This window comes from Aptenodytes patagonicus, chromosome 1, assembly GCF_965638725.1.
Source record: "Aptenodytes patagonicus chromosome 1, bAptPat1.pri.cur, whole genome shotgun sequence".
Classification (NCBI taxonomy): Eukaryota; Metazoa; Chordata; class Aves; order Sphenisciformes; family Spheniscidae; genus Aptenodytes; species Aptenodytes patagonicus.
In genome coordinates, this window is record NC_134949.1 from 80158576 (window position 1) to 80184956 (window position 26381).

Sequence of the window (26381 nt, forward strand, 5' to 3'; positions counted from 1 at the left end):
GCCCCAGGGTAAGCACAAGTTACTTTTGTCTTCCTTTATGTCAGCTGGGGTTAAGTCAAAGCCTTAGCAATGTACTAGTTTGAATTAGAGAACTAATGCATCTAGTCTGTTTTTTCAGCTATTTGATTTGAAATATTTTGTAGTGTACATCAGTACACTACATGAAAAATCTCTATACTTAATGGAGTAAAAGCTGGTTAACCGTCACCTTGAAACATCAGATGTCATTGAAAAAATCCCTGAAGAGAAATGTGTATGAGGGGTAAACAAGAAATTGTTGCTTACAAGATTTATGTTTGACAAAAGACAGGCAAAATGTCAAGTAAAAGACAATAAAGGTTGAATAAAATTGGGCTGCTGGGCATACTGTGTCCCTTCCCGAACAGTGTAGGATAAAACCGAATACACAATTACATATTTGCAGGTAATTTTCACAGAGCACGTGTGACTATCTTGTTGGATTTCAGTGTACTCTACTGCTTCCTTCACTGAAATTGTAATCTGCTGGTTGCCCAGACCTACTGAATCAGCAGTCATCGCAAACGTGCAGAACAATGTTGTTACGTGCTGTAGCCGTATCTTCCCCAGAGTCATCACCACCGGGAACAACACACTGAGCCAGAGCCAGGACACTTCTGATGCTTCACTATTCTTCACTAGTCTCGAGTTTCATTGCAGTTGAAACAAATTACTCTTTACTCATGAACAGGCAATTTTTAAAAGTAATAGGAACTGTTAGAAGGAAGAACTTGCATGACCGCAAGGGGTCTTGCCTGGCATCTTTTACTTACCTAATTTCTACTTATTATCTGAAGCTGGTTTTGCTATAGAGCTGTCAAGAACTGGCTGTTTGTGCATTAGTAATACACAATAATCACCAGGAAGAGGCCTGGAAATGGCACTTACTAATGTACGAACAAGTTTGACAGCAGACATAATAAAAAGTCCGCCCCGCTGGTAACCCAAGACACACAAGTTTATTTCCAAAAGAGGGATACTGCCTTCAGACACCAGCTGTGTAGGGACAAACTCTGGGATAGCAGCAAGGTCCCCTCCGCCCCGCACAGCGCCAGGCGCTGCTTACGCAGCCTCGGGTACCAGGGACACGAGGAAACTCTTGAGGAAGGCGTGAATGAGGAGAAATGAACCACTGATGGGTTTTTCTGCCACATGCTTTCTGTTGGAAGTATTGCTTTCAGGTTCCTTCAACTCTTTGGTGAGTTTAGTTTAGTTCCAGTCTAACGAGGCTTTCTAGAGTATTTGGCCACAGCTAGTCTTTTTATTCATGGGAAGCTTGATTTTTTTCCCCCAGTGTATATATGTTAACTTTTTATACATATGTTTAAGACATGCTGAAATATTTATTTGGACCATTTAGAGGCAGGCATCTCCAGAAGTGGATGGGACGAGGGGAAGAACCAGGTCTGTGCTGCGCAGCCTGCCTTCACCCTGCTCCGGGAGGAGAGCCGAGGGGCAGCCCCGAAGGCCGCCGTGGGCCCACGGAAGGAGAATTGAAAGCTGTCCCCACGGTTAGTTTTTCACGGGGGCAAAGGCATGGTTTTATGCCCCGCAGCCCCACGCGGGGCCCGACACCGAGCGAGTGCCCGCCCGCACCCCCACAAGCGGGGCGGCCATTTTACCGCCGGGCCCCGGGGCCGGCCCTGCGGGGCGCCGCGCCGCGCGCACCGCCCGTCCGCCGGGGCCGGGCCGCCGCCATTTCCGCGCGGCGGTGGGCGGAGCTGGGCCGCGCCGGTGCAGGCGATGGCGGCGTCGGCGGTGGGAGCGCTGCCCGCTGCGGCGGCGCGGCTGGGGCGCGCCGTGGCGGCCGCGCCGGAGGCCCGCCTGGAGAGCGTGCGGGCGCTGGCGGGCCTGTTCCGGGAGGCGCAGCCCAGGTAGCGGGGAGGAGGGGCCGCCCGCGGCCACGTGGGCTGGGGGAGGGAGCTCCGGTCGCGGGAAGCGGCGGTGCTGGCGGGCCTGGGTGGTCCTTGCGTTGGCGCGCCCGCCTGCCCGTCCGTGTGCCGGCAGGCAGAGCTCGCTTCTGCTCCGAGCGCAGTCCTGCCCCTCGGGGTGTCGGCTACGGGCCGGGGGCTCCGCAGTCAGAGGGGCCCCCAGTGCCCACAGAGGGGCGGCCGGGTGCCGCCGGTTCCTGCTGTGAAATCTCTGCCCTTCCCCCCCCCCCCCCCCCCCCCCCCCCCCCCCGGGGGGCTGTTCATGTGGAACCCGGGGGTCACCGGTGGGGCCCGGGGCCAGCGGAGATTACCTGTCCCTTCTCGCCTCCTTTCCCTTGGGGTCCCGGGGTCCCATGGGGAGCTGGCAGTCTGCTCGTGTCCCTGCGCCTGTGGCAGGCCCAGGGCAGGGAGGAAAGCTTTGCGTCTCCCAGTCGCAGATGACAACAGTTGCCCTTCTAGGCAGGTATGCTCAGGTGGGTTGTAGCTGTGGGAGTAGCTGCTGTGGGGCAAAAAGCGATGGTGAGCCCTGCAGAGTGGGTAGAAGTGGGTAAGACGTGCCCATGTGAGGCTCTGCTGGGCGACAGTTTCATACCCGTGTGAGGGCAAGGCCTTGGGATGAGGATGGTGGTTGTAGGCCTTGGTGGCTGAGGGCACGCGCTGTGCAGTAGGATGGGCTGCAGTGGCTTCAGTGGGAGGAAAGGTTGGATGCCCCTTAGTAGCTTTAAGATGGGGAAAGGAAGCATGGGGTTACTGGAGAAAGCAAGGGGCTGGTACGGAGCGTTGCTGTTCCTGTAAGGTGGGGGGGACCTCTGCAATACTGCACAGTGCTGTTGGCTTTGGCAAAGGTTGGGCATGCAGAGGTTCAGCTGCGTGACTGGGCTTACAGTAATGGTTTCCGCTCTTCCTGGAAGGAGGGAGGCAGCATAGGTTGGTGTGAAGCTCGTGCTCGCTCATCCTAACAGTAGCTGTTTGAAGGTTATAACGCCTAAGAAAGAAGAAATCAAACTTCTTAGCTTAGCATAAAATTGTGGTGGTGTTTTGTTTTGTTTTTTTTAAATTCCCAATACTATTTTTGTTAATTAAATCCACATTTAAAAGTCAGGGGCAGGGGGAAAGATGTACTTCCAGATATTCTCTTGTGATCTTTGTGTGTACAGGAGACCTTGTTCTGGTGTTCATCTCAATTTCTCTAGGAAGAGAGGAGGACCTGTGCAAATTTTGGGCTTACATGCTGATGCTTTCTCTGCCTGTTTCTTGCCTTCCTCCCTGAAACCTCTGCCACTGTGTTTGACAGAGGAGTAGATATTCCCCAAAATAGCCAAGTTTTGTGGGTGCAGGTGGGCTGGAAGAGAGACACTGTAATTGCCCTTCCAGAAGGACAAGGCTGTAGTGTTAGCTTACATCCTATAGGACATCACACAATGGATCTGAGAGCAACTCTGGCAATAAATTTGCCAACTGTGGAAAATACTGTTGTTGGTGCAGTTGAACCAGAAGACACAACCCAATGGATGTTTGGTATTTAAAGTTGCAATATTCAGTGACAAGTCTCTTGTTATTACGTGATTGTTCAGTGCTTGTGGAAACAAAATAATTGAAAAATGTGAGTTCTAGTGGTCTGTAATTCAGAAGCAAATAAGGTGAGGAAAATAATGCCTCAACTATGAGACCATGGTGTGGAATTTGGGAGACTTGAATTCAGCTGTGTGCTTTACTTGAGACTTCCAGTGCTTCTGAACAGATGACGCAATTTCTTTATGCTTCCATTATTAATCTACAAAAGGAAGAAAATGGCTTTATTACCAGGAATATTGTGAAGATAAATACTTTAAAGGCTTTTTAGGTACTCCACTTACAGGAGTAGAATGGTGTAAGTACCTAAAACATAGAGTAGAAATATAAAATTGCAAACTTCTGGGTTGTTCTCATAATGCCTGGCTAGTTTCGTGATTTTTTGGAGCCCTAGTCTTTTGAACAGGGTTGCATTAATGTTCTTAACTCTGTGTCCACTAGGATGTTATCTTGTACAGTTTCTATTTTTAACAATGAAGCACTTAAATCGTACAAGGAGTGACAGTAATCTTCCTTTTGGCATGGGTACATGAATTTTAACTCTTTGTTTTGACTTAACAAGAAATTGTGTGTGTCTTCCTTGTCTGAGGGCTGGGCTGTTGTACCCTTTGCTTTGCCTTCCTCTTGTATTCCTGCAGAATACTTGATGCTGAAATCGAGGACAGGTGGCAGCAGCAAATTGTGAAGATCCTGTCTTAAGCAACAAAACATAGGAAACAGAAGTTGTTGGAATATCCACAGAGCAGTTCTGAATGAATGTCAAGGCCTATTTACAATAGAAGATATTTTTTCACCTAAAAGCCCCTAAACAGTCTCCTTGCTAATTTTATAAATTAATATTTAAAGATTAGGGAAAAGGTTATGGAAGGAAAATATTTTCCTTTTTTTCCATTTCAAAAATACATTTTAAATACTTGTAGCTGCTATTTCTATTTGTATGTGAATCTTTGACGTACCACTGGAAAGAAGATTATTTTTTAAAAAATGGTTTTAAGCATTGCTGTGGAACAGTTACCTGAAATCACTCTTGACTGATTTCTTAATGTTAAACACTTTCTGCTCTCTTCACTGATTTGAGAATTTAGAGCTTTTGTGCAGAAGGATGATTTTAATTAAAATTCCTTTGTAGCACACACTCAAACTGCAATGATGTATAAATGTTTAAGTACAAGAGTCACATTTAAATTTTCTCTGAAGAAAATCCTGCTTCACCAAACAGCCTTTAAGTCATTCCTTGTTTGTTTGAAATAACTTTTGCTTGTTTGGTTAGGTTTTTCTTTTCTGCTGTAGGAAGAGAGTTGTTGTGGGCAGAAACATCTGGCTTGAGCACTTTGATTTTCTTGCATAGTGTGCAAGAGAGATTTGGAGGTCTGTCTCCTTGCTGATACATAAAAATCCACATCTATTTCCACATTCGCAATGAGGACAGGCACTTCCCTTGTGTACATCACATTTGCTCTGTTAGGACAGGCAAGAGTTTCATCTTCGTATTTTACTGGAAACGTCTACACTTAGGTTTTTTTACTTTCAATCTAATATTAAGACAAAAGTTGTCACAGTGGCCCGTTATGTTTGTCATCCATTATCTGACTAAAAGTTCTGTTCTGCAGTGTAACTCTGTAACAAGAGTAGAAGCTTCTCCAGGATCAGCATGACTTTAAGATGTCCTTTTAACAGTAGAGTCACGAGGATGCACACAAAAATACTTGCAGCTTTTTTCATTTCTGTTTTTTCAAATAATTGAATGTTGTACAGTAGTACATGTCTTGTACTGATCACTGATTTTTGTATCTTGAAGTTGGGTCAGGAAAATGTCCAGTTTCATGTGATAATCCAACACATAGGCATAGGCCATGTGTTGGATTATAAATATAAAGGAAACTGCAATTGGATTGAGAGATTTCCTAGTTTAGAATAATTTCAGTGTTTAAAAACTCAGCTAATGGTTCTGTATGGCATCTTCACTCAGTAGAGAAAACATGTCTTTTGTGTATTTGGGACCGGGCCTGGCTGGGTGCTCCTTTACCAGACCGTAGCTTTTCTAGTGTTTAGAAAAATGTGTCTAGATGCATTTACCATGTGTACTGTGGTACATCAGCAGCAGGAGCTGCACTACTTCCTGTAAGTCAAAGGTTCAAGTCCCATGAATGTCTTGTCTTATGTCTTAAAAACAAAACCAAATTCCAAACCTTCTTGCTGGTTACATAAGCTCCACTGTTTTCTTTATGACTGAGGGCCAGCTCTGCTTTTGGTCTTTGTTGCGCCACTTTAGTATTTTCCCCTCAGTACTACACCACTGTAAAATGTAGCTTCAGACCGCGCCCCCTTCCCGCTGTAGATAATTCTCACTGATGCTGTGGTGGTTTGGTTTTTTTTAAATGTTTTAATGTAGCTGGAGATTCTGTAAGTGTATTGGTCTTGATCAACTGTGAGGTTGTAGAATAAAATACATATTTCCTGGAGATCTGAAATCTAATGTTGTAGTAATTTAATGATATTTGTTTACATTGTTGTATTTCTTACAGCACAAGTGCTCTTCCTTCTTTTGTAAGTCTACTCCACAGCCTAACAGACCTCAATATTGGATGCACTACACTGTCAGTAAGATGTAGATGAACATGAAAGTGTCACGATTGGAGCAATACGAGTGATAAGAGGCTTAGAAAACAGGAACTGTGAGTAAAGGCTGAGAGAATTGGTTTTGTTTAGTCTAGGAAAGAGAACATGGCAGGAGCAGAGGTGGGAAATATGATAGTCTTCAGACGTGTCTAAGGGTGTTACAGATAGGACGTGTAGACGTGGTGCTTAGGGACATGGTCTAGTGGTAGAGTTGACAGTGTTAGGTTAATGGTTGGACTCGATGATCTTAAAGGTCTTTTCCAAACATGATTCTATGATTCTGTGGTTTGGTTTATGGACGTGTGATCACTTATGATAAAGAGTAGGTAGAATTTCTAATTGTGCAAATGTTTAGACATTTAAAGCAAGCAGCAGAACACAGGTAGTACTGTATCATCCATTAATGTTTGATCAAGAAATTTTTAAATTCTCCTTTAGGAATAGTTTTCTGTGTGAACATACTTTGTTTAATATTACTCTCCATTTCATCTCACTTTTCTTCTGTTCATAGCTTAGGAGGTATTTCTCAACCTTATGTCTCAGATCCTACATTTCCTGAGTACATGAGAAGTCTGTTTAAGGTTCAAGGAGGTTGCGTCTGGATTTCCCTTTTTTGGCTCTGGTCAGAAGTATGGGATGAGTGAATTTTTTGAACTTTCCTGTAGCCATGCCATAAACACTCTTTAGTGTGGCTTCTTTTCACCAGCATGTAGTATCAAAACTGAGTTAGCAATGTTTGTAATGTGTTGCCCTCATCTTCTTTCTGAACATAAAATCAGGGGAGAGAGTATGTGAATAGCTGTAGTTTGGAAGCGTTGTGCATATCTGTGTGACGGGTCATCTGTAGATGTGCGTGTCAGTCCTGGGGAGTCTGGTGAATCTATATGGTGCAGCAGCATCAGGTCTCTCATCCATTCATATAGTATCTGTCTATGTGCTTATGGTTTTGTAGTGTTGTTTTCCTAGGTCTTGATACTCTAAGAAGTGGCATGGTATTTTTTGTGTTGGGGCAGCTGTCTGCTGAAGTAGACAGAGTTGACTTTCTCCTGTGGCTTTGATTCACACACTTCGGAATGATGCTAGTGCAGCCACTGGCTTTCTTCACGACTTCTCTTTCTCCCTCTGGTGAAATTTGTGGCAGGCTATTAGGGACCTTCTGATACCTTCTTTTTCTGCAACATCTAGTGCTGGACATCTAAACTCTGTTCATTAATTAAATCAATTCCTAATTCTGAAAACAACATGCAGTGTCATGTATAACCATGCTAGCTATATGCATTAGGGAGACTTTTTTTTTTAATTAAGATTCCAAAGAGCTGTTGGAAAGCTGTGAGGAATCCTAAGGCAACACAACTCTCTCTCAGCCCCTTTTCTGAAAAGGCTGGTGGGGTGATTGTGTGCATATATTTTGCTCTTTCTACTTGAAAGACCTTGTATATTATGGATAGTTAAAGATTGTTGCAGAACATCTTCGGGTTTACAATAAGAAGTATAATTGTCATAATGTGAGGCTTTTTGATAGCAGTACATTTTTTTGTTCACTACAAATTTATTTATTTCAGAGAAATGGCAAAAGAAAGTATATTTCGGGATCTCCTGGAAATCCTGATGAGTGCCTCAAGTGAAATTGAGCAGGCCTACAAGGACTCCTGTGAATTGGTAGATCTAGACACCTGCCTGCTGCTCATAGCAGAGTGTTTCAGATGTCTGAGGAATGCCTGTGTTGACTGTGCCAAGAATCAACATGTCATGAGGTATAGTTACGATCCATTTTAACCCATACAAAAACATAACCTTCTGATGTTTGTGTGGTTTTATATAGAGATTCTTATTTTACACTGCTGTGTTAGTTGATTTATTAACTGGTATTTCCTGCTTGATGCAATCACTTGAAATGAAGTATGCAAGGAACAAAAATAGCTGACCTATTTGTAGGTCAGAGTTTGGGGCACTGCTGAATAATAGAACACAGTGTTTGTGTCCTTAGTACGAATTGATTATGCAAGTGATGTAAGCCTTCTGGAAGTCTGAATATAGAACTACCCTTTTTCTCTTTTGTTTCTTTAATTTTTTGGCTAACATAATGAGTAAGTAGATAGTCTTAATTATCAGTTACAGGATTAGTATTTTTTTAAGGTGCATTTAGATCTGTCTGGCACCCATGGCAAAGTATAGTGTGTAGAATTGTACATATCAACTCTGATACATATACAGGTAAACTGATACTAATGGATAATAAGAAGTCAGTCTGACTCCTTAAGTTATTTAGTCTCTATTTTTTTTTTTGCCTGTGTCTGTTGCAACATTGAAGGGATGCTTGGGATACAACCAGCTGTAGTTACTGAAAACCTGGTAGTCTACCTGCTGTTTTTAAAAAACAAAACAAAAAACAACCCAAAACAATAACAAACATCCATTCGTCCCCCCAAGAACCCAAAACCAGTCAGCCAAAAAATTCCCCCAAAAACCTGTTACAAGTTTGTTAGATCACAAAGAATTGTTGTGGAGTACAATCTTAAAATTTGGTTTCTTGGGATTTGTCAAATTTGGTTTATTGAACTAAATATAATTTTGACATGGGACAAAGTCACAACTTCTGTGCTGGGGCAGAATTTTGTTAATGCCACAAAAGTTGCAGGACTTCTCGTAGAAGGCGTTAGTTTTAGAATAAAGTAAATCTAAGTTCAGGCTCTTACCTTTTTGTTCCTGGCACTGCTAGCACTCGTGATCATGTTGTAGGTCGAAGAACTGATCAGGCAGAAAACTTATATGCTTGTTTATAAATTTTTGCTGGGTGGATGTTCAGCCAGACTGGGTTCCTTATTGTAACTTACTGTAGCTCCATAGTTACTCATGTTAACAAAACGGGGGGAACAGAATTGCGTGGCTGGGAGTTGGTAGGATTGCCCTTTTTAGTAGCATGACAAATACAACCTAGTTATGGATATCTGAATTCCATTAGAAAGTAAAAAAATTAGTTTTTACTTTCTAATGGAATTCAGATATCCAACCTGCTTCTGAACAAAAATGTGCTCTGCACTGGTTATACCTGTGCTGCATACTTGCCCTCCCTAGGCAGTTAGCATAGCCTTGCTCATTTAGGAAGCTGGATGCTAATAATTGTGCTTTCCTGTAGACTGCAGGAGGGGAAAGGCCTGTGTGGATAGAAAGTTCTGACCACGTTTCTAACAGTGAAGGACTCGGTGGGTCACTCATTGAATACTGTTTTGGCTTTGTAGCAGTATAAGAATTTATGCTCCCTTTAATACCGCACTGGGTGCTTTGAGCCAGCTGTATATTAGCCATATGTTTGTGTTGCTTTTAAACAGTTGCAAATGCACAACTTGTTTAGGAATTAAATGTCCTGAATGATCAAAAGTTGTGAATGGAAGGAAAGTTATGTGCCTTTGATGTTGGTTTGAAGTGTGCAACATTCAGACATTCCAAAAAAACCCCCAAACTGCAAATTTTTTGATCAAAGTCAAAACTGATTGTTTCTAGGAAAGAATGCAAAGATTGTAAACACATGGGTTGTGTAACAGCTTTTAAACTATTGGGGAATATGAAGCTTTGTTCCTTCCAGGGTCAGTTTTTCTGCTTTGTGTGCTGTGAAGAAATTTAGGGTCTGAAGGAATGGGAAATGTTTTGATTTCAATAGACTGTATGTATACCAGTGTGCATGTGTGTATTATATATTTATAAATGTACGTTTGGCTTCTCTTCTGTGTTGGAACTTAATGAGAAGGAGTATATGTTTGTCTAGTAAACATCTGCAGTAGACAATTATTCAGCATTCATATGTGATGATACGATATTTTTTAAGTAACTCGTGCATGGGTGTGGAGGTTTGGTAGAGATGGTATTGCCGTGTTAGGAAGTTTCAGCCAGTCTATCTTGGCTGATCTCTTCTCAAAAAGCTTGACTACTAAAGTACAAATGAGTTAAAAGCTGAAAACTTCATCTGTTTATACTGTATTCTTTGACTTTCATTTTTTACTCTGTTGCATGCTCATCCTGGCATGTATGTTATCTACCTCCAGGATTGCTGATCTTCGGCTGTAGAATTATTTTGGTGTTTTTCATTCCAAATGGCTTAACTTCACTGGTTTATCTTTACTATCACCGTGTTTTTGCATGTCTGGAAGTGTTCAAGGTCAGGTTGGATGGGGCTTTCAGCTACCTGGTCTAGTGGAAGTTGTCCCTGCCCACAGCAGTGGGTTGGACTAGATGATCTTCAAAGGTCTCTTCCGACCCAAACCTTTCTGAGATTCTACCTATGATTCCTTCTCACTGTAGAAAGGATAAATGATTACTTGACTTTCCCTGCTTCCCTCTGAGAGTTTTGTATGTTTTCCTTTGAACTGGCCCTGTTCATTTGATGGCCGTCACTAATCACTTTGTTGGTATTTAAAATCCTCAAAGTTTATTACTATGTAATGTACATTGACACTTTCCCTGAACACTTGAACTTCAGACAAAGCAAAGTTTTTACACAAATAAAGCTGTTTAAATTACAGGAATAACCTGCTAATTTTTAACATCTGATTTAGAAGAATAGCAAAAAGAGAGGAAAGGATACTTGGCTCCGAAGGTACTGTGTCCAAAACTGTTAATATGGAGGCTGATGCAGTAAACCTGTTCCTTTTGCTTCTGATGGCAGTAGTGTGGCACAGCACAGCTGATAGTCAGGCACAGTTAAGTGGGAGAAACTGCTTTTTACATCAGAGGTTCTGAAGATGTTAAAGAGTTGCTGTTAACTTCAGTGAAAAGCCTTTTTGCTTTATTTGAGTGTATTTCATATCAAGTGATTTTTTTTTTCTTTCTTTTCCAATTTAATGATAGGAACTTGGGTCTCATCTCTACATCTGTCCATTTGATCAAATTGCTTCATGGAATACAAATCAAAGAAGAATTGTTATTGACTGGTAAGGCTGTGGATTTTGTTAAATATATAACCTGCACTATATTTTTTTACGTGGGAAGTCTTGTGATATTATGGCACCTTACTGATGCATTTTTTCATAAATAAGCTTAATTGTTTCTTCAATTGCATGTAAGGATTGGGGGGGCCTTCTCTTATGCTGCTTGAAAAAAATCTTGCCCCCAAGTCTAGTTCAACTGTATTTTCCCTCAACCGTTCCCTGTAGATTGTTAAAAGAAAGATATGTGGAAACTTCTTTAAAATTAACCAGGATATTTGAATTGCAAAAAGGAAAAGTTCCTGTAATACCTCCATTCAAAATATGTTCTGTTGTTTTACTGTCTTTTTATTTGATCTGTGAACATAGTGAAATGAAGAAATACTCCTTTTTTTATTTTGATGACACTTGAAATAAATTATCTGATTCCAGGAAACAAATTTTGGCTGTGACTTTTTTAAAATTATTTTTTTAATTTTCATTTCTTTACTGAGGTTGCTGGCCTGTCAGGGTAATATCTGCCAAGAACTAAGTACTGATTTGAGTAGTGTTCACATTTCCTTAATGGATGAGTTTTTTCTTTTCTTTTCATGCAGTGAAGAGAAAATCTGACTATAGTATCCTTCCTCTTTAATGGCAGTTACTGCTACCGATTTCTACCAAACTCGTTTCACTGGATATTAAGGCATTTTCAGTAATTCCCTTCACAGTCTGTGTTTCACTGTGTGTGCATGTGGAGCTTGGTACAGGGCATTGGACCTCAGTCTTTACCGTCTGTGGTTGCAGAGAGTAGGGAACATTTGGTTTCTCTTGCTACTTTTATTTCTTTTCACTCCCTTTACTTGGATGAGGTTTTTACTGGGTTCCTGTTGCTGCTTTTCTATCATTTTGTGAAAGCAAATGAAACTACTGTCATACAGTAACTTACCCTCAAACACCTTTATGAAGCTGGGAAAGAGCAGTGAAGTCCAGGATACTGTTTTTCCTTTTGCTGCTATATTTGGCTCAGAATGAAGCCTTTCAGGCACATGATGGTATTATGCTTAAGCCACGTTCACTTCCTCACCCGTTGCTGGAATCCTTCTTCCAGGGAAGGATCAGTGATGCTAGCACAGCCTTTCAGTGTGGGAGGACCAGAGCTGAATCCTGTGGGTGGCAAAAAGAGGGCTTGCTCAATGACCATAAAGAGGAGGAACTGACAGCACACAGGAGTGACTCTCAAGCCGTGCCACAGGGTCAGACAGGGAGGACTGGGAAAAGGCAAGAATGACTGGAGAGCAAGAATGTCCTGTCCCACAGTTGTGAACCCCTTCATAGACCAGTAAGAAAAGGAAAAGCGATGGGAACTAAAATGCTGGTTTTGTCCAGCCTGACATTGTCCCTACTGGGGTCCTTGACAGCAGTAGGCTCGAAAGGCTGTCCTGAGGAAGTGGACTTCCCACCTTCAGCTTATTCAAAGCATCAGGAATTGCGGTGTGAGAATACCACCTTTCAGTGGTGCCTCCCAGCATCTGCAGGAGAGTGAGCGGGATGTACCCCTTGTTGGTTACACGCATGGCCTGAGGTTTCCCCTTCAGTCTTGTGGCTGCTGACCCCTCCTTGATGGGTTATCATATGCATGTGTGCTGTTCTCCTGCTGCTGGGATCTGAAGAAGCAGCAGTGAATGTTACTCAGTAAAAAAGAAAGGAGGGGGTTGAACCCAGTAATTTGATTAACTGCTTCAGACTCTTTTTCCTAGCGAGAGAATGTTGTAAAATCTCTATCACCATTGAAAAATAAGGGGAGCATTGACCAGAAAGTTTTTAACAGTATTTCAATAAAAAGTGTTTTGACACTGTTACTCTACATACCTGTTCAACAAATGAGTTTGAGTTGTAATTAAAATTTGATGTATTGACCCAGGATAGATGGTTCGTTTGATACTCTATGTAGTACTGATCTCATTGGGAAACATCTGTGATGAGCATGGCTTAGGTATTCCATTTATGTTAATACAACAACAACAAAAAAAAAAACCAGACAAGCAAGTGTTGCTAATTCCTTGCTGAGTGATCTGATGAACTTGGTTCGAAGTGAAAATTAAGCTAGTGCCTAGAGGAGCTCCTTCTACAGGGTATACCTCAGAAGTTAACAGTTATATTCAACTGTGGATTAGTAGTCGTACTTTCAAAAGCAAGGTAAATTGCTAAATTGGACTTGGATAGCACTGTTGCAACAAAAGAAACACATGAAATTAGTTAATGTTACTGTGTTTATTAACTATATTTCTGCTTCATGATTTTCCTCCTCATATTTCATATAGGAAATCAGGTCACAAGGCTAGAGCAGCATGTGTATTTTGTTCTAGCAGATAATTAGGTGTTAAGTGGAATATTTCAAGTTGTTCATTTGGATATGTGTCCTGTTTCCTCCTTTAAATGGCTGCTTGGATTTGATGATCCCTCTTGGTGCCTGTTTATATCCTTAAGGCATTTTAAATACCTTCATGTTGATTCCATAGCAACAAAATACATGGATAAAGAGGCAATGCTGTATTGCACAGTGAACAGCACTAATGTTTCAGTTCATGTCCCTGAGAAAAATTCCCAGAGCGAGTCACTGCAGGCTAAATAAATTTGAAGTTCCAACATTGTTATATTTATGAAGATGAGAGATTGAAAATTCTTTATGCAGGCTTAATTTAACCTGATCTGTGGTATGTTTTCACTCTTTTATCTGTTGGTAACTGTTAAGACTGGTAAGTCTGAGTGGTGTGGTAGTTTTTGTAGGAAAGTTCAGTGTAGTACAATTTGTAATGGATAAAACCAGAAATGAAATAAAGTATATATTCTCTGGCCACTACTGTGACCAGTGTGGTGGTTCTAAGGGAGGGGATGAACTGCCTGTTCTAACAATATATTAGCGAACAAAGCAGCAAAAAAGGAGGTGCTGTGCCAGTGGTGTGATTAAAAACTGTTGCTAAGATTTAGTTAATGAAATCCAGACTCCTTTACATCTTCTCTGCTAGGAGAAATACTTTTTTAATAGTTTATCTTAGGCCCAAGTGTTATATACATGGTTAATTTGGCTCCTCACTTCAGTATATTTACTGAAACAACTCTACTGCAAGTTTTCAGCATCTCTCCTTTTTTTTTTTTTTAATGCTATAAAAAGTTAGATAAATTCCTGTATGCTTCTAATGTACTTGTCCCAGCCAGCTGTGGAAGAAGTTGTTGTTTTGAGTACACGATATGCCACTAAGGCAATGGGCCAGGAAACCTGAAGGTGAGTTAGTATGTCTGTCCTGGAATAGCTCTTTAAGGCTTCAGATAGGTTTAAAAATAACTAGTTAATTCATACATATGGCATTAAAGATTGTCCAACCCCACCTGCAAACCAGCCATCCCTGTATAATAATCTTCTTTCTTTTTAATACATATATTAAAAGAACATTTTTAGGCCTTTCCTGTATGGTGTTGCTGCAGATAGCTGTTTGTTCCCACTCTTCCTCCCTTCTTACTTCCCAGGTTAGTTTTAGTTGCATTCCATAGCCTAGTTTCTCTGCTCGTAATTGCTTACAATACATAGTAGTAATTTGTCTTGAGCAATTCAAATTCTGTAGTACGTAGAGAAGGGAACCTGCTTTAAGGAGTTGCACAGTGAAAGCCAACAGCTAGATGAGTGCAGGGGGTTGACGGGCAATGATGCTTAACAAGTGTTTAACAATTTGTAGCTCTTCTTCTGGGCAGCGTCAAGACTGATTTGTGTCAGATAAGTCACATGTACTTGTAAATGTGCTCTGTTTTCTTATTGCTCCAGCAGTCCTCTCTCCTTCTCTCTGCAAGAGAGAGAACTTCCCAGTCAAGTAGAGAAAAATTCAAGTGCTACACTTCTTGGACAGTATCTGAAAACTGGACTTCACCTTAGTGTTCTTAAAACTATGCACACTGAAAGTCTAGGAAGTGGGTGATTGTGTAAGGAGGTACTTAACTTTTTAGATTATGGAGCTTGGATATTCCTGGTGGGAAGACAGAGATGATGACAAATGCTGCGCCCCTCTTTGCAGTTCAGAATTAATTTGAATAGGGATTAAAGATGCAGGAACTGTACCTACTCGTGCGGAAATGCTGCATGCAAGAAGGTCCATTACATTTCTTTGTTAACTGATTTGAGACCACAGTCTTGCAACAAATAGCTAATAAGATACTAAAATTTTTACTTTTGAGTCTTAGGAAAAAAATTAAGTCTCTGCAGAATATAGGTTTAATGGAATTTTCATAGTACCCTCTCCACATCCCTTTTGTTTTAGTTATTTTTTTAATTTAAAAAAAAATAAATCCTCATCATAGCAAGCTTTTCTTTTGTGCTGTGGGTACAAAGACCAAGAACACTTGCCAGAGGAGCAAGCTGATGAAGCTGTCAGATGAACTTTAACTGAACTGAAAGCAGACCCAGATCTCTTAAGAGCTAAGAAGTAGTTCAGTATGTTAGGCATTGCAGCAGACATAGGAAATATCCTTGTCAGAAGCCCACATAGAAAATCTCCTTCACTTCATAGCATGTGTCTTGGTTTGGTTGTGGGGTTGGTTTTTTGTTTTCCTTTTTCCTATGGCAAATTTTAAGCTTTTCAGCAGAATCTATCAGGCCTTTGGGAAGGTACGTTGAGGTTTGTCAAGATGATGGATCTTTAGATTCCAGAGTGTGAGATCTGAATTTAGGATTCATCTCTGAAATCTGGAAAAAATAGATAGCTTTGTTTCTCCTTAATAAATTGCAGTGAGGGCGTGCCTGCTTTGAAGCAAGCTTATGTTCAATAGGCAGTGTCCCATTTGATCCTTTCATTGATTCCCACCCCCACCCCATCCTGGACAGAAGGAGCTTTAATCTTCTTGTTTGTAAATAGATCTTCTCAAACCTTTCACCGCTTCAAAATATTGCCGATGCTGAAGAATGTGCTTTGAATTCCAACTTAATTGCTTAAAAAGTATTTATCTGCCAAAATACTTTTCTCTTCTCTAGGATGAAAAGGCATTGAATGCCTGATAGCTGCGCTGCATGGGACAATTTGTTGTGCAAGTTTTCTGAATGAGTTGATTGTCCTCTCTGAGCAGAACTGAGTGCAACGGCACCGTATCAGCCGCAGAGCAATACTGTGCTGTTTTCTGTGTGCCTGAGAGAGGTGCTCTGAGCATCACGCCAGCATTCCTCGGTTCCAGGCTGCTGGTGATAGTCGAGCTAGCTTTAAACTGAGTAGCACGGGTATTGTTATTGTTATACTGTGCTGATGCCATGCTTCTTAAGTTTTTAGGGGTTTTAACTAACCAGAGTAAGCTGCATAAACATGCATTAATGGGAGAATATTAACAGCATATGTTAATGTCATGGGTGCTCCTAGAGATCTCAGTCAAAATCAGAGTCCAGATGTGCTAGTTGTTGTACAAAGGTTTTGGTCATTCACTGCTCTTAATGTTATGAAGTCCAGAAACGGGTAAATTATAGCGGGTGATAAGCTTGAATCCTTGAACAGGAATTTGACTTTGCTTCCAATTTTCTGAAAAGCATTCAGGTGTAGTTAAACTGCTACAGACACTCTATTCAGAACAGAACTTAAAACGTTCCTTTAAAAGCAGTGATGAAAGATGACTCTATGTAGATTTTTTTTAATACTGCGCTTACTATAGTAACTTGAGCATTTTCTGGTAGGATGTTCAGCAACACGAATATCATATGTCTAACACCTGTTCACACCTCCTTTCTTGAGGAAGGATGTGTGGGAAAATATGGAATATCTTGTAAACATTTTTTAAATGCTCCAAATGCCATGTACTTACAAGGGAGCTATAAAGAAATGTTTCTTGCTTTGAGCAGAAGAGGAGAAAGCCTGTGATGCTGTTCTGGTAAAGACAATCTCGATGAATCTGAAACTTCTTCAGTGCATTTCCCCACCCACCCCCCCCCCCGCAGCCTGCCAGCAACCTTAATAATAACTTGGGTTCAGCTTCAGTCACTGTTCTTTAAGTACTCAAACTGATTTGGACCTGATCAGCTATCATGCATATTTTCTTTTAGTTAATGAAAAAACAATTGCTCTTGACACATTGCTGCCTTATAGGATGATTATGGTCTAGGAAGAAAGTGCGTTGGAAAGTACTTTTTAATCTGTCGGTGTGGAAGAGAAGTACTCTGCAGAAGAAATGGCAATAAGTAACCTTAGAATTCAAAACTCTGTAAAAATAAAAACAACATCGCTCCTTCATAGAGATTAAAAAAAAAAAAAGCATAAGGGTATGCGTGTGCTTCAAAAATAAGAGGTAAGGAACCTAGGCTATATATAGCTTCCAGAGATACTATTTCTTGCAAAAGCCAGATGAGAGGGAAACATTTCATCTTTGATGAAATAACAAGACAAAAACTTTCTCCTGAGGTCTGCAGGAGAACATCACACGATTGAGCAAAGGATACTTGATTTCTTTGTAAACTCTTGAAGGTGAAGGCATGCTGTGTTTAAAAAGCCACTGAATCATAAGATGTACCTGTTCATGTAGTACTAGAAAATCGTGTTGACATTTCGTTATAAGAGATCCTTGAAAAGAAATCAGAAATTCCCAGGAGCTGCACTGGGTAGGTTATCCCTTCTAAAAAGTTCTTAATTCGAAGTCATTTTCAAGGGTTTACAGAAAAGGAGATGCTTAATCAAATGTCTTTGTTTTCCTGAAGAAGAATCTGAGTAAAACAGGGAGCTTTGAGTTGTTAATGTTGGCAAAAGTACTCCTGAAAACAAAAATGAATGAATACCAGTTAAGTGATTCAAGTGATTTCTACTTCCTCAGAGAGGCTAGGAGAAATAAATCTTTCAGTTCTGTCCTCACTCAGTGAAACGAAACATAAGATGTTTCTTTGCTCTGAACCTGTTCATAGTTCTGCACTCAACCATTTGCAAATTGGAATTGCAGTGGAAAACCGAGACTGGCTAATTTTGAGGGTATGGAAAAGCAGGGGAAGGTGACGTTCTCAGACCTGCCCAAGAACACTAAATTGATTTTTCCTTTATTCTTTTGGAAATGGGCAGCCATGTGTCCTTAACCTTCTTGATTCTTGTCAATATTTATTTATCTATTTGTTTTCTTCCCCTAGAAGGCAGTGGCAACAGCAGCACTGTTACTTTTGGTCCCATTAAAAAGATTACATCTTGGCAATAGGAAAATGAGCTAGAAGTAAGTACTCAGACCTTTTCAGAATGCATCTGAGTGGTACCTTTGCAGAACCAGTTAGCTTGAAAATCAAGGCATTTAGGGCTTATGTACTGGCATAGGAGTCTAACTATCTGTGGCCTATTTTTGATACTTTCTTCTTTTCTGTACCTTATCATTTGGAATGACTAGTCATTCAGCAATGTATTTTAAATTAACAGGACAGAGAAACAGAGTGGTCAGCTATGGAATTTAAATATTCTTTAACAAATGCCAATATTGACCAAGGGAGTCTGTCTCTTATCTTTTGTGCTTCTCTTTTATTTCCTGTCCAATATCTTTCATGTTTCTGTTTTATTCTTTAAAAAAATTGCATTCTGCTTTCACTGCTTTTTGTAGTTCTTTAATCATGTTGCACTGAATGGTTTGTGCATTTCTAAATTACTGCTTGTGTTTTATATATGAAAAATAAGTTCAAGTTCAAAAAGATCCAAGTGACACAGGCAGAGTATTATCATAGAATAGAATCATTAAGGTTGGAAAAGACCTTTAAGATCATCGAGTCCAACTGTCAACCCAACACCACCATGCCCACTAAACCATGTCCCTAAGCACCTCATCTACACGTCTTTTAAATACTTCCAGGGATGGTGACTCAACCACTTCCCTGGGCAGCCTGTTCCAATGTTTAACCACTCTTTCAGTAAAGAAATTTTTCCTCGCGTCCAATCTAAACCTCCCCTGGCACAACTTGAGGCCGTTTCCTCTCGTCCTATCGCTTGTTACTTGGGAGAAGAGACCGACACCCACCTCACTACAACCTCCTTTCAGGTAGTTGTAGAGAGCGATGAGGTCTCCCCTCAGCCTCCTTTTCCCCAGGCTAAACAGCCCCAGTTCCCTCAGCCGCTCCTCATAAGACTTGTTCTCCAGACCCTTCACCAGCCTTGTTGCCCTTCTCTGGACACGCTCCAGCACCTCAATTTCCTTCTTGTAGTGAGGGGCCCAAAACTGAACACAGTATTCGAGGTGCGGCCTCACCAGTGCCGAGTACAGGGGCACGATCACTTCCCTACTCCTGCTGGCCACACTATTTCTGATACAGGCCAGGATGCCCTTGGCTGCCTGGGCACACTGCCGGCTCATGTTCAGCTGGCTGTCAGCCAGCACCCCCAGGTCCTTCTCTGCTGGGCAGCTTTCCAGCCACTCTTCCCCAAGCCTGTAGCACTGCATGGGGTTGTTGTGGCCGAAGTGCAGGACCCGGCACTTGGCCTTGTTGACATTTCATACAGTTGGCTTCGGCCCATCGATCCAGCCTGTCCAGGTCCCTCTGCAGAGCCTTCCTACCCTCAAGCAGATCAACGCTCCCGCCCAACTTGGTGTCATCTGCAAACTGACTGAGGGTGCACTCGATCCCCTCATCCAGATCATTGATAAAGATATTGAACAAGACTGGCCCCAAAACTGAGCCCTGGGGAACACCGCTCGTGACCGGCTGCCAACTGGATTTAACTCCATTCATCACAACTCTCTGGGCCCGGCCGTCCAGCCAGTTTTTGACCCAGCGCAGAGTACACCTGTCTAAGCCGTGAGCCGCCAGCTTCTCTAGGAGAATGCTGTGGGAGATGGTGTCAAAGGCCTTACTGAAGTCCAGGTAGACCACATCCACAGCCTTTCCCTCATCCACTAGGCGGGTCCCCTGGTCATAGAAGGAGATCAGGTTGGTCAAGCAGGACCTGCCTCTCATGAATCTGTGCTGGCTGGGCCTGATCCCCTGGTTGTCCCACTCATGCCTTGTGAGCGCCCTCAAGATGAACCGCTCCATAATCTTCCCCGGCACTGAGGTCAGGCTGACAGGCCTGTAGTTCCCCGGATCCTCCTTCCGGCCCTTCTTGTAGATGGGTGTCACATTGGCAAGCCTCCAGTCACCCGGGACCTCCCCCATTAACCAGGACTGCTGATAAATGATGGAAAGTGGCTTGGCATAAATATTTTAAAATAGTCCTGAAAAGTGTGATGGAACAGTAAAGTTTTACTAGACAGACATCATAGCAGAGCGAATATCCAGAGCTCACCTAATGCATTTGGGAAAGCATTGCTAAGTTTTATTGCCTATAAACAGAGGTCTTTTTTGCTGTCTGAACAACAAGTGTCTCCACACAGGCTTGGTTGTATGGATTTGATTGTAATGTGACTACAGTTGGAAAAGAGGTAACTTTTAAATTGTATCCTGGAGACTCTCAAACACAATGGCTACTAAATTTAAACCAACAGGACTAAGGAAGGAAAGTTAATCTTTCCTCTCTTCCCACATCAGTGCCCTCTATATTTATCTCTGGAGGAGGAGGCAATCTGTTTTGTTGGGGTTTTGTTTTTGTTGTTGGTGGTTTGGTTTTTTGGTTTTTTTGTGAGCAAATACTGTAAATTATTACACTGCAGATTCGTTGTGAGAGTCATATGTTACATGCTGATTTACGTGGAATGAGAGAGTAAGTGGTTATAAAGCTTGAACCGTTTTACTTGTCATACAGTGTCAAAACATCATGAACTGTTAATAGGTGACATTTGTGAATTTAAGTTCATATTCATATTAGCTTGTCTTTCAAGGGAGAGGAAGTGGGAGAGAGCGGTTCCTGAATGGACCCACAGTTCATAGGGTTAATTCCCAAAAAGCAGCATGAAAGGAGCATGCCTCAGTTGCTTGGAGGAAAAGAGAATTTAAAAATCTTCATCTCCATTTATTTTTGTATTTGGGGTTTCCTTTTGCTTACTGTTAGCATAATTAAACTACTTATGTTTTACAGCTTAAATAAACCAGATGCTAGTTTAAACAGACTTTTTTTAGTCATATAAATAAGGGACAGCCCTGATCTTAAGAGTTGCCAGTTTCCATGTGTGATCTTTGCTTTGTCTGTCTAGGCTTTTTGTATGGGGGATTGGTGCCAGTACTTTGCTGCCGCTGTTAAAGTAAAAACTATAATTACATTGTCAAAATAATATTTATAGTATTTTTGGGGAATAATTGTGGGAGTGTGACGAATATATTATACTCATCAAACTTTTATGTAAACATAAGCGTGAGTTTTTTATTTGAGTTATTGGTGTTGTTTTTGGCCTTTGTGTTTTTCCAATCCATAAAAATAATATTGGGATTTTCATGGTCTTTGTAGCATTTGCAGAGTGTATGCCCTAACAATCAGTTGATACACTATCTGGTAGAAGTAAACTGCTATTTGCACTTGTATTGGGATTTTGGTTTCATGTTTCCATAGCTTAAGAAAATCCTGTGTTTTCTTTGAGTTTTGCTATCCCCTAATTATTATAGCTCAGAGCATTTTACTACTTTACCAAACAGGAAAGTTTTAAGTAATTGGTTTGTTCTCTTGGTACCATTTGGGGTTGTTTGGGTTTTTTTCTTTCTTTGTGTTTAGCTCGTTAGGTTTTTTTAATTTGTTTCTTTTTATTATTTGAAAGTGAGTCTGAGTGCTTTTGAAAGGTGACTGTGAGCATCTCCCAGAAACATCTATGCTAGGAAGCAAGTACGAAGTTTTCTAATAGGCAGTTGCCCCTTTGCTAGTTAATGATATAGACAGGACTTAGGTGTTCTTGCTGCTGGGTGATGGTAAGTTACCAGGTGTAAAAATACTTCAATCCTGCCCTATACTGCGGTTTTAACTTTACAACTGCTCTGTCTCTGCTGTGTTTTGGTGAATATTGCCACAGCTTTTTAATAAACTGTCTGTCTTCATAACATCTACGGCAAGGATTACAGCTGTGCAAGCTTCACCCTTCCTAAGTATGTCAACCTGATGCCACCTTCTGTGGATGAGAAGGTTCTCTTGGTCCTTATAGTTTGGTCCAAAATCCATTGAAGGCCGTGGAAAGACTCTGATTTGGGTGGGCTTTGTTCCAGGTCTTTGTTCTTTGGCCTTTTTTCAGAAACTGCAAAATAGGGAGCCAGCTTTTACACCTCTTTCAGCTGTCTGCAGAAGGAAAAGAGCCAAACCTGGACTAAGGCAAGTCAAACCGATGAATTGTCCTGAGTTCGGAAACACTGAATTCTCTTTAGCTCTTGTGTCTGTAGCATTGCCCCTATCTGCAGTGGTTAACACTTGCCCCATGTACTGAGACTCCCACACTTTGAATCTTGTGTGGTGTGTACAGGCACAACTAACTGTGCACTGCTGCCGTTCTCCTGGTTGTTTTTTTAATAACTATGTCCTGCATGGCTAGTATAGTAAACTATATTTATGTAATACAGCAGTAGCTGTCGTTTTGAGTAAAAGCCAGTGTTAACTATTGTTTTCAGCCTGACACATCTGTGTTCACACACATGGCTTGGCTGTGACTTCTGGTATTAATATGGAAACTTTACACATGCCTTAACTTCTTTTTCTCATTTCATAACATTTGGAGTGGAATGAGGTTTGATGAGATCAAGTTCAGATCCATTGAAGAAGGGCAGCTTTAGGACAAGGGATGCTATTTAAATGCAACATATTCTTATGTTAATGGGGGGCGGGAAAAGGGGAGAGGAGGGTAGTAGTGGGGCTTCCAACTTGAGAATAAAAGCTTGAGGAGGGCCTGCATCATCATTACTAGACCCTTGATACCACAGGCAAATGTAGGATCTTGTGTCCAAATACAGTAAGCTCCAGCTTTCTCTGTTCACCCGTTGTTAGTCCTATGGAAGATTGTTACACTCCCCTCTTATTTAAAAACCTTTTCCTAACTCTGGACAAAATGTCCTACCAAGTTTGAATCCAGTGGTTCTTGATAGTATTTTTTTTCTTACCTTGGGCTTTACTCCCTACTTGAGTCCTGTTGCTTCTGCAGTGACTGATTTAAGCTGTGCTGAGCTGAATTACTTTATTTACCGTGAACTGTGAGTATAAAAGTGTATTATTGCAGTGGCTTGTTGAGGTACAGTTTGAACTAGATACTAGATTCTGCCTAGCGAGGTTTACCTGTCTGATGCTGTTGACATGGATGGCATTGGAAGCAGACTTTGGAATAGTGACAAAAAAGCTGGTGCTTTCCAACAGTTCAGTGTTTGTTGCACTGATGATCAAAATTGTCCTTTCCATAATACTCACGGAAAAAATTTTTGATTGCTGTACGGGGAGACAGAGGCGGTGACTGCCTCAGAGTCAATGTAAATCATTCTGCTCCTTCTAGGAGAGAGACTAACCTGGGCTAATATCCTTAAGTTGTTACAATTAGTAGATCAATGGGCTGCCTTGTAGGGTTCCCTTTTCTATTTGCTGATACTGCTTTTAGGCAGTGTGTATAGCTGTTTTGGTTTTTTTTCTTGCTCCTGCAATTTGGAGGCTTTCTAGTACAGCCTGCCAAGATGTTGCTGATTTATGACACATGCATAGTGGTTTTATAATGTGGACTGATATCCACTCGGAGCACAAAGGAAATGAGAGTTTGCTGATGTCTATTTAATTAGAATGGTTTCTGGTTACTTTGGTTGAGGCTTGAAATTAACAGTAATGCCTGTATTTCTGTGGACCTTTAAATACAGTGTTCTGTAAGCCCTTTCCTTCCTTCCTTCCTTCCTTCCTTGCTCTTTACTGTCCCCTACCCTACCAGCAAATAATGTCAACAAGATTCATAATGAGGCAGGTTTCTAACCTACATAAATATATGTGAATCGAAACTTGCAGAAATATCTGTATATTTTAAAATGGTCGCCATTGGTTGACTGTAAAGGTGTGGGGGGAAAAAAAAATTCTGTTCTATTGTGGATGGAAAATTTGTTGCCTACCTTTTTCTTTTGATGTAAAGGCTGCGGTGTTTTTACTTTGCTCTGACATTTTGTGCTGAATTGGCAGTTGCACAGGGCAGCTCTGGTGTGAGCAGGGGCATCATAATTCTGATCATCTTAACTCACAGCAGCTGCTTCGTGGCTGTTCCTAGCTTCCCTCTACATCAAAGGCAGGAAGAGGAACCAGTCTTTATCTCATAACCTGCAGCTAGACTTTGGCCAGAAAAGGGCAGGTATCAATTGGGTTTGCCAATTATTTACCGTCTGTAATAGATCCTGTGGTTATTGGCTATGATGGGCATAGTGCAGGTCACATGCTTCTTCCCTGTCTTATGGCTGTGATGGAGGAGAAGGAGGAGAAGAGATAAAGGATAAATAATTGTAAAGGTTACATCATGTTCTTATGGGATATGACCAGATCTAGGTTGTTTTTGTTTTCCCCAGGATCAAGGTGGGAAGAATGGGGCAAACAAACCTTATAATGCAGAGAGCTTCCTAAAGACAGAGCATCCTAAATTTAATGTAGGGAGAAGAAGCTTAGCTGTTTTCACGTGTACTGAGAGGAAATGCCCCTACTAAAGAGTCTCCCGTGGAGGCTGATGAGTGCCATAGTTCTTCCTCCATGGAAAGTGGAGTGGAAGGGGATGGAAAGGAACTGGAGGAAGATCCAGGCAAAGAGAATAATGTGAGGCATCTGCTTGTCTTCAGGTAAACTGTTGCCTGTTTGGATCAAAATCCAAGTAGTTATGATTATGTAAAAGTTCACCATGGCATTCTTCCAGCCTCTTGATTATCATTGCCGTGACACAACTTCCAGACTCTCCAGTTACAGAGGAAAAGGAAAAAGGAGGGGGCTATCTGTAATCGTGGCTTTCCAGACACAAGCTACAAGACTTTCTTTCCATCTGCAGTATCCTTTTTGCTAGCAGATTTGGGCTGGGAGAGAAATGCCTCATGCCTATCCTTCACTTTTCAGATAGGATTTTAGGGAATATTGCCAGTGTAGAAAGGAAAAAGTTACAAGATTTGTACCAGGAGACATCAAGGTCTTTCCCTTTCTTCCATCCTCCGGACATGCATCACGTGTGGTACGGAGGGGACCATAACAAGGCAATGAGAAGAGGCAAGCTGCCTTTATAGATATAAAAAAATAAATAAAAATAAATGGTACTGCCCAAAAACGTGGACGCTAAAACTGTTGCTGTATGTTAATGTGCATATGCAAGTAAAAATACCAAATGTAAGTTTACTGGTTGATCTCTGTCTATTGCAAAAGGACCATGATCCATAATTAGCCAGATACAGAATATAAATGGTCCAAAGGAAAAAAAAAAAAGTCTGTTATCCTTTCCACAGACTTACAGAAAAAGGTCATTTAGCTTTTCTAGGGAAAATATAAGCACTTCAGTGGAAATTTTGGTTTAAATGAAACAACATCCACAGTATGCCATCAAAAATAATTGGAGAAATTTGCTCAGAATCTTGGTTAGTATTTTACATATTAATAATTTTTTTTTTTTTCAGACGTGTACAAGGTATCATGTAGTAGTGTGTCATATGGTTAGATACCATGAATAACGCATAGTGGGTGGCCAGTCCTTTTTGTTATTTTTCTTGGTTTCCTGGCATGGTTTAAGTCCAGGTTGAGACTCCCCAGTACTTCAAACTTGCTGATTTTGCTAGAGCAGGGTCTTTAAAGAGACGTTGTCTGTTAGATTTAGGCTCAACTTTTAGGTTGATACAAGAAAAAGATTTTTACATCCTAACGCATGCAGGAAGCTTACAAATGCAGTTCCCAAGTCTGCAAGCACTTACACGTGTTTTACTTCACATAGGAGAGTAATCTCAGGCATGTGTTTTTGCTACTTGTGGGATATAACAGGAGTCCCATTTATTATGCCTCTAGACTTCTGATAGATAATTTATTAAAGAAATGAACACATGATGTTTGCATCGTTTTATTTTTAGAAAATAATTAAAATACCAGAAGATAAAGAGAATGGTCCTGTTACTGTATTTAATAAGCATTGCTGATGCTGTATGAATCAGAATCAGTATGAAACTGATCTCATGTCAGGCAGTGGGCTGTCAAACTGACTCCTTTACTAGTAAATTCACAAATAATTTTTTTTTAATCTACCATTATGAGATCTCATTAGAACTTAATTTGCATCAGAGGCTAATTTGATGAGTGGTCTGATGGTTTCTTCCGGCTCTCTTCTAATTCACTTGTAACTCCACATTTTTAATAGTGTGGTGGGGATTTTTCTTGTCTTTGAGTCAAGTTCTCCTTTTTAGTAAGAACAAAGTGTTGATATTTTGCCTAGACATTTATCTTCCAAGGACAGAATGGTTGTCCAGTAACTGCACATAATGTTCTGT

General features: G+C 41.1%; 1 protein-coding gene across 1 annotated transcript in view; it reads left to right on the forward strand.

The window, feature by feature from the left end:
* The first annotated feature begins 1761 nt into the window (after positions 1–1761).
* The window catches only part of ATXN10 (ataxin 10), a 107645-nt gene continuing 83025 nt past the window's right edge, over positions 1762–26381 (forward strand). Inside the window, exons 1-3 of the mRNA XM_076332786.1 lie at positions 1762–1892; positions 7703–7894; positions 10983–11065. Of these exons, the coding sequence (XP_076188901.1) occupies positions 1762–1892; positions 7703–7894; positions 10983–11065 (406 nt within the window). The remainder of the gene's footprint in view (positions 1893–7702; positions 7895–10982; positions 11066–26381) is intronic.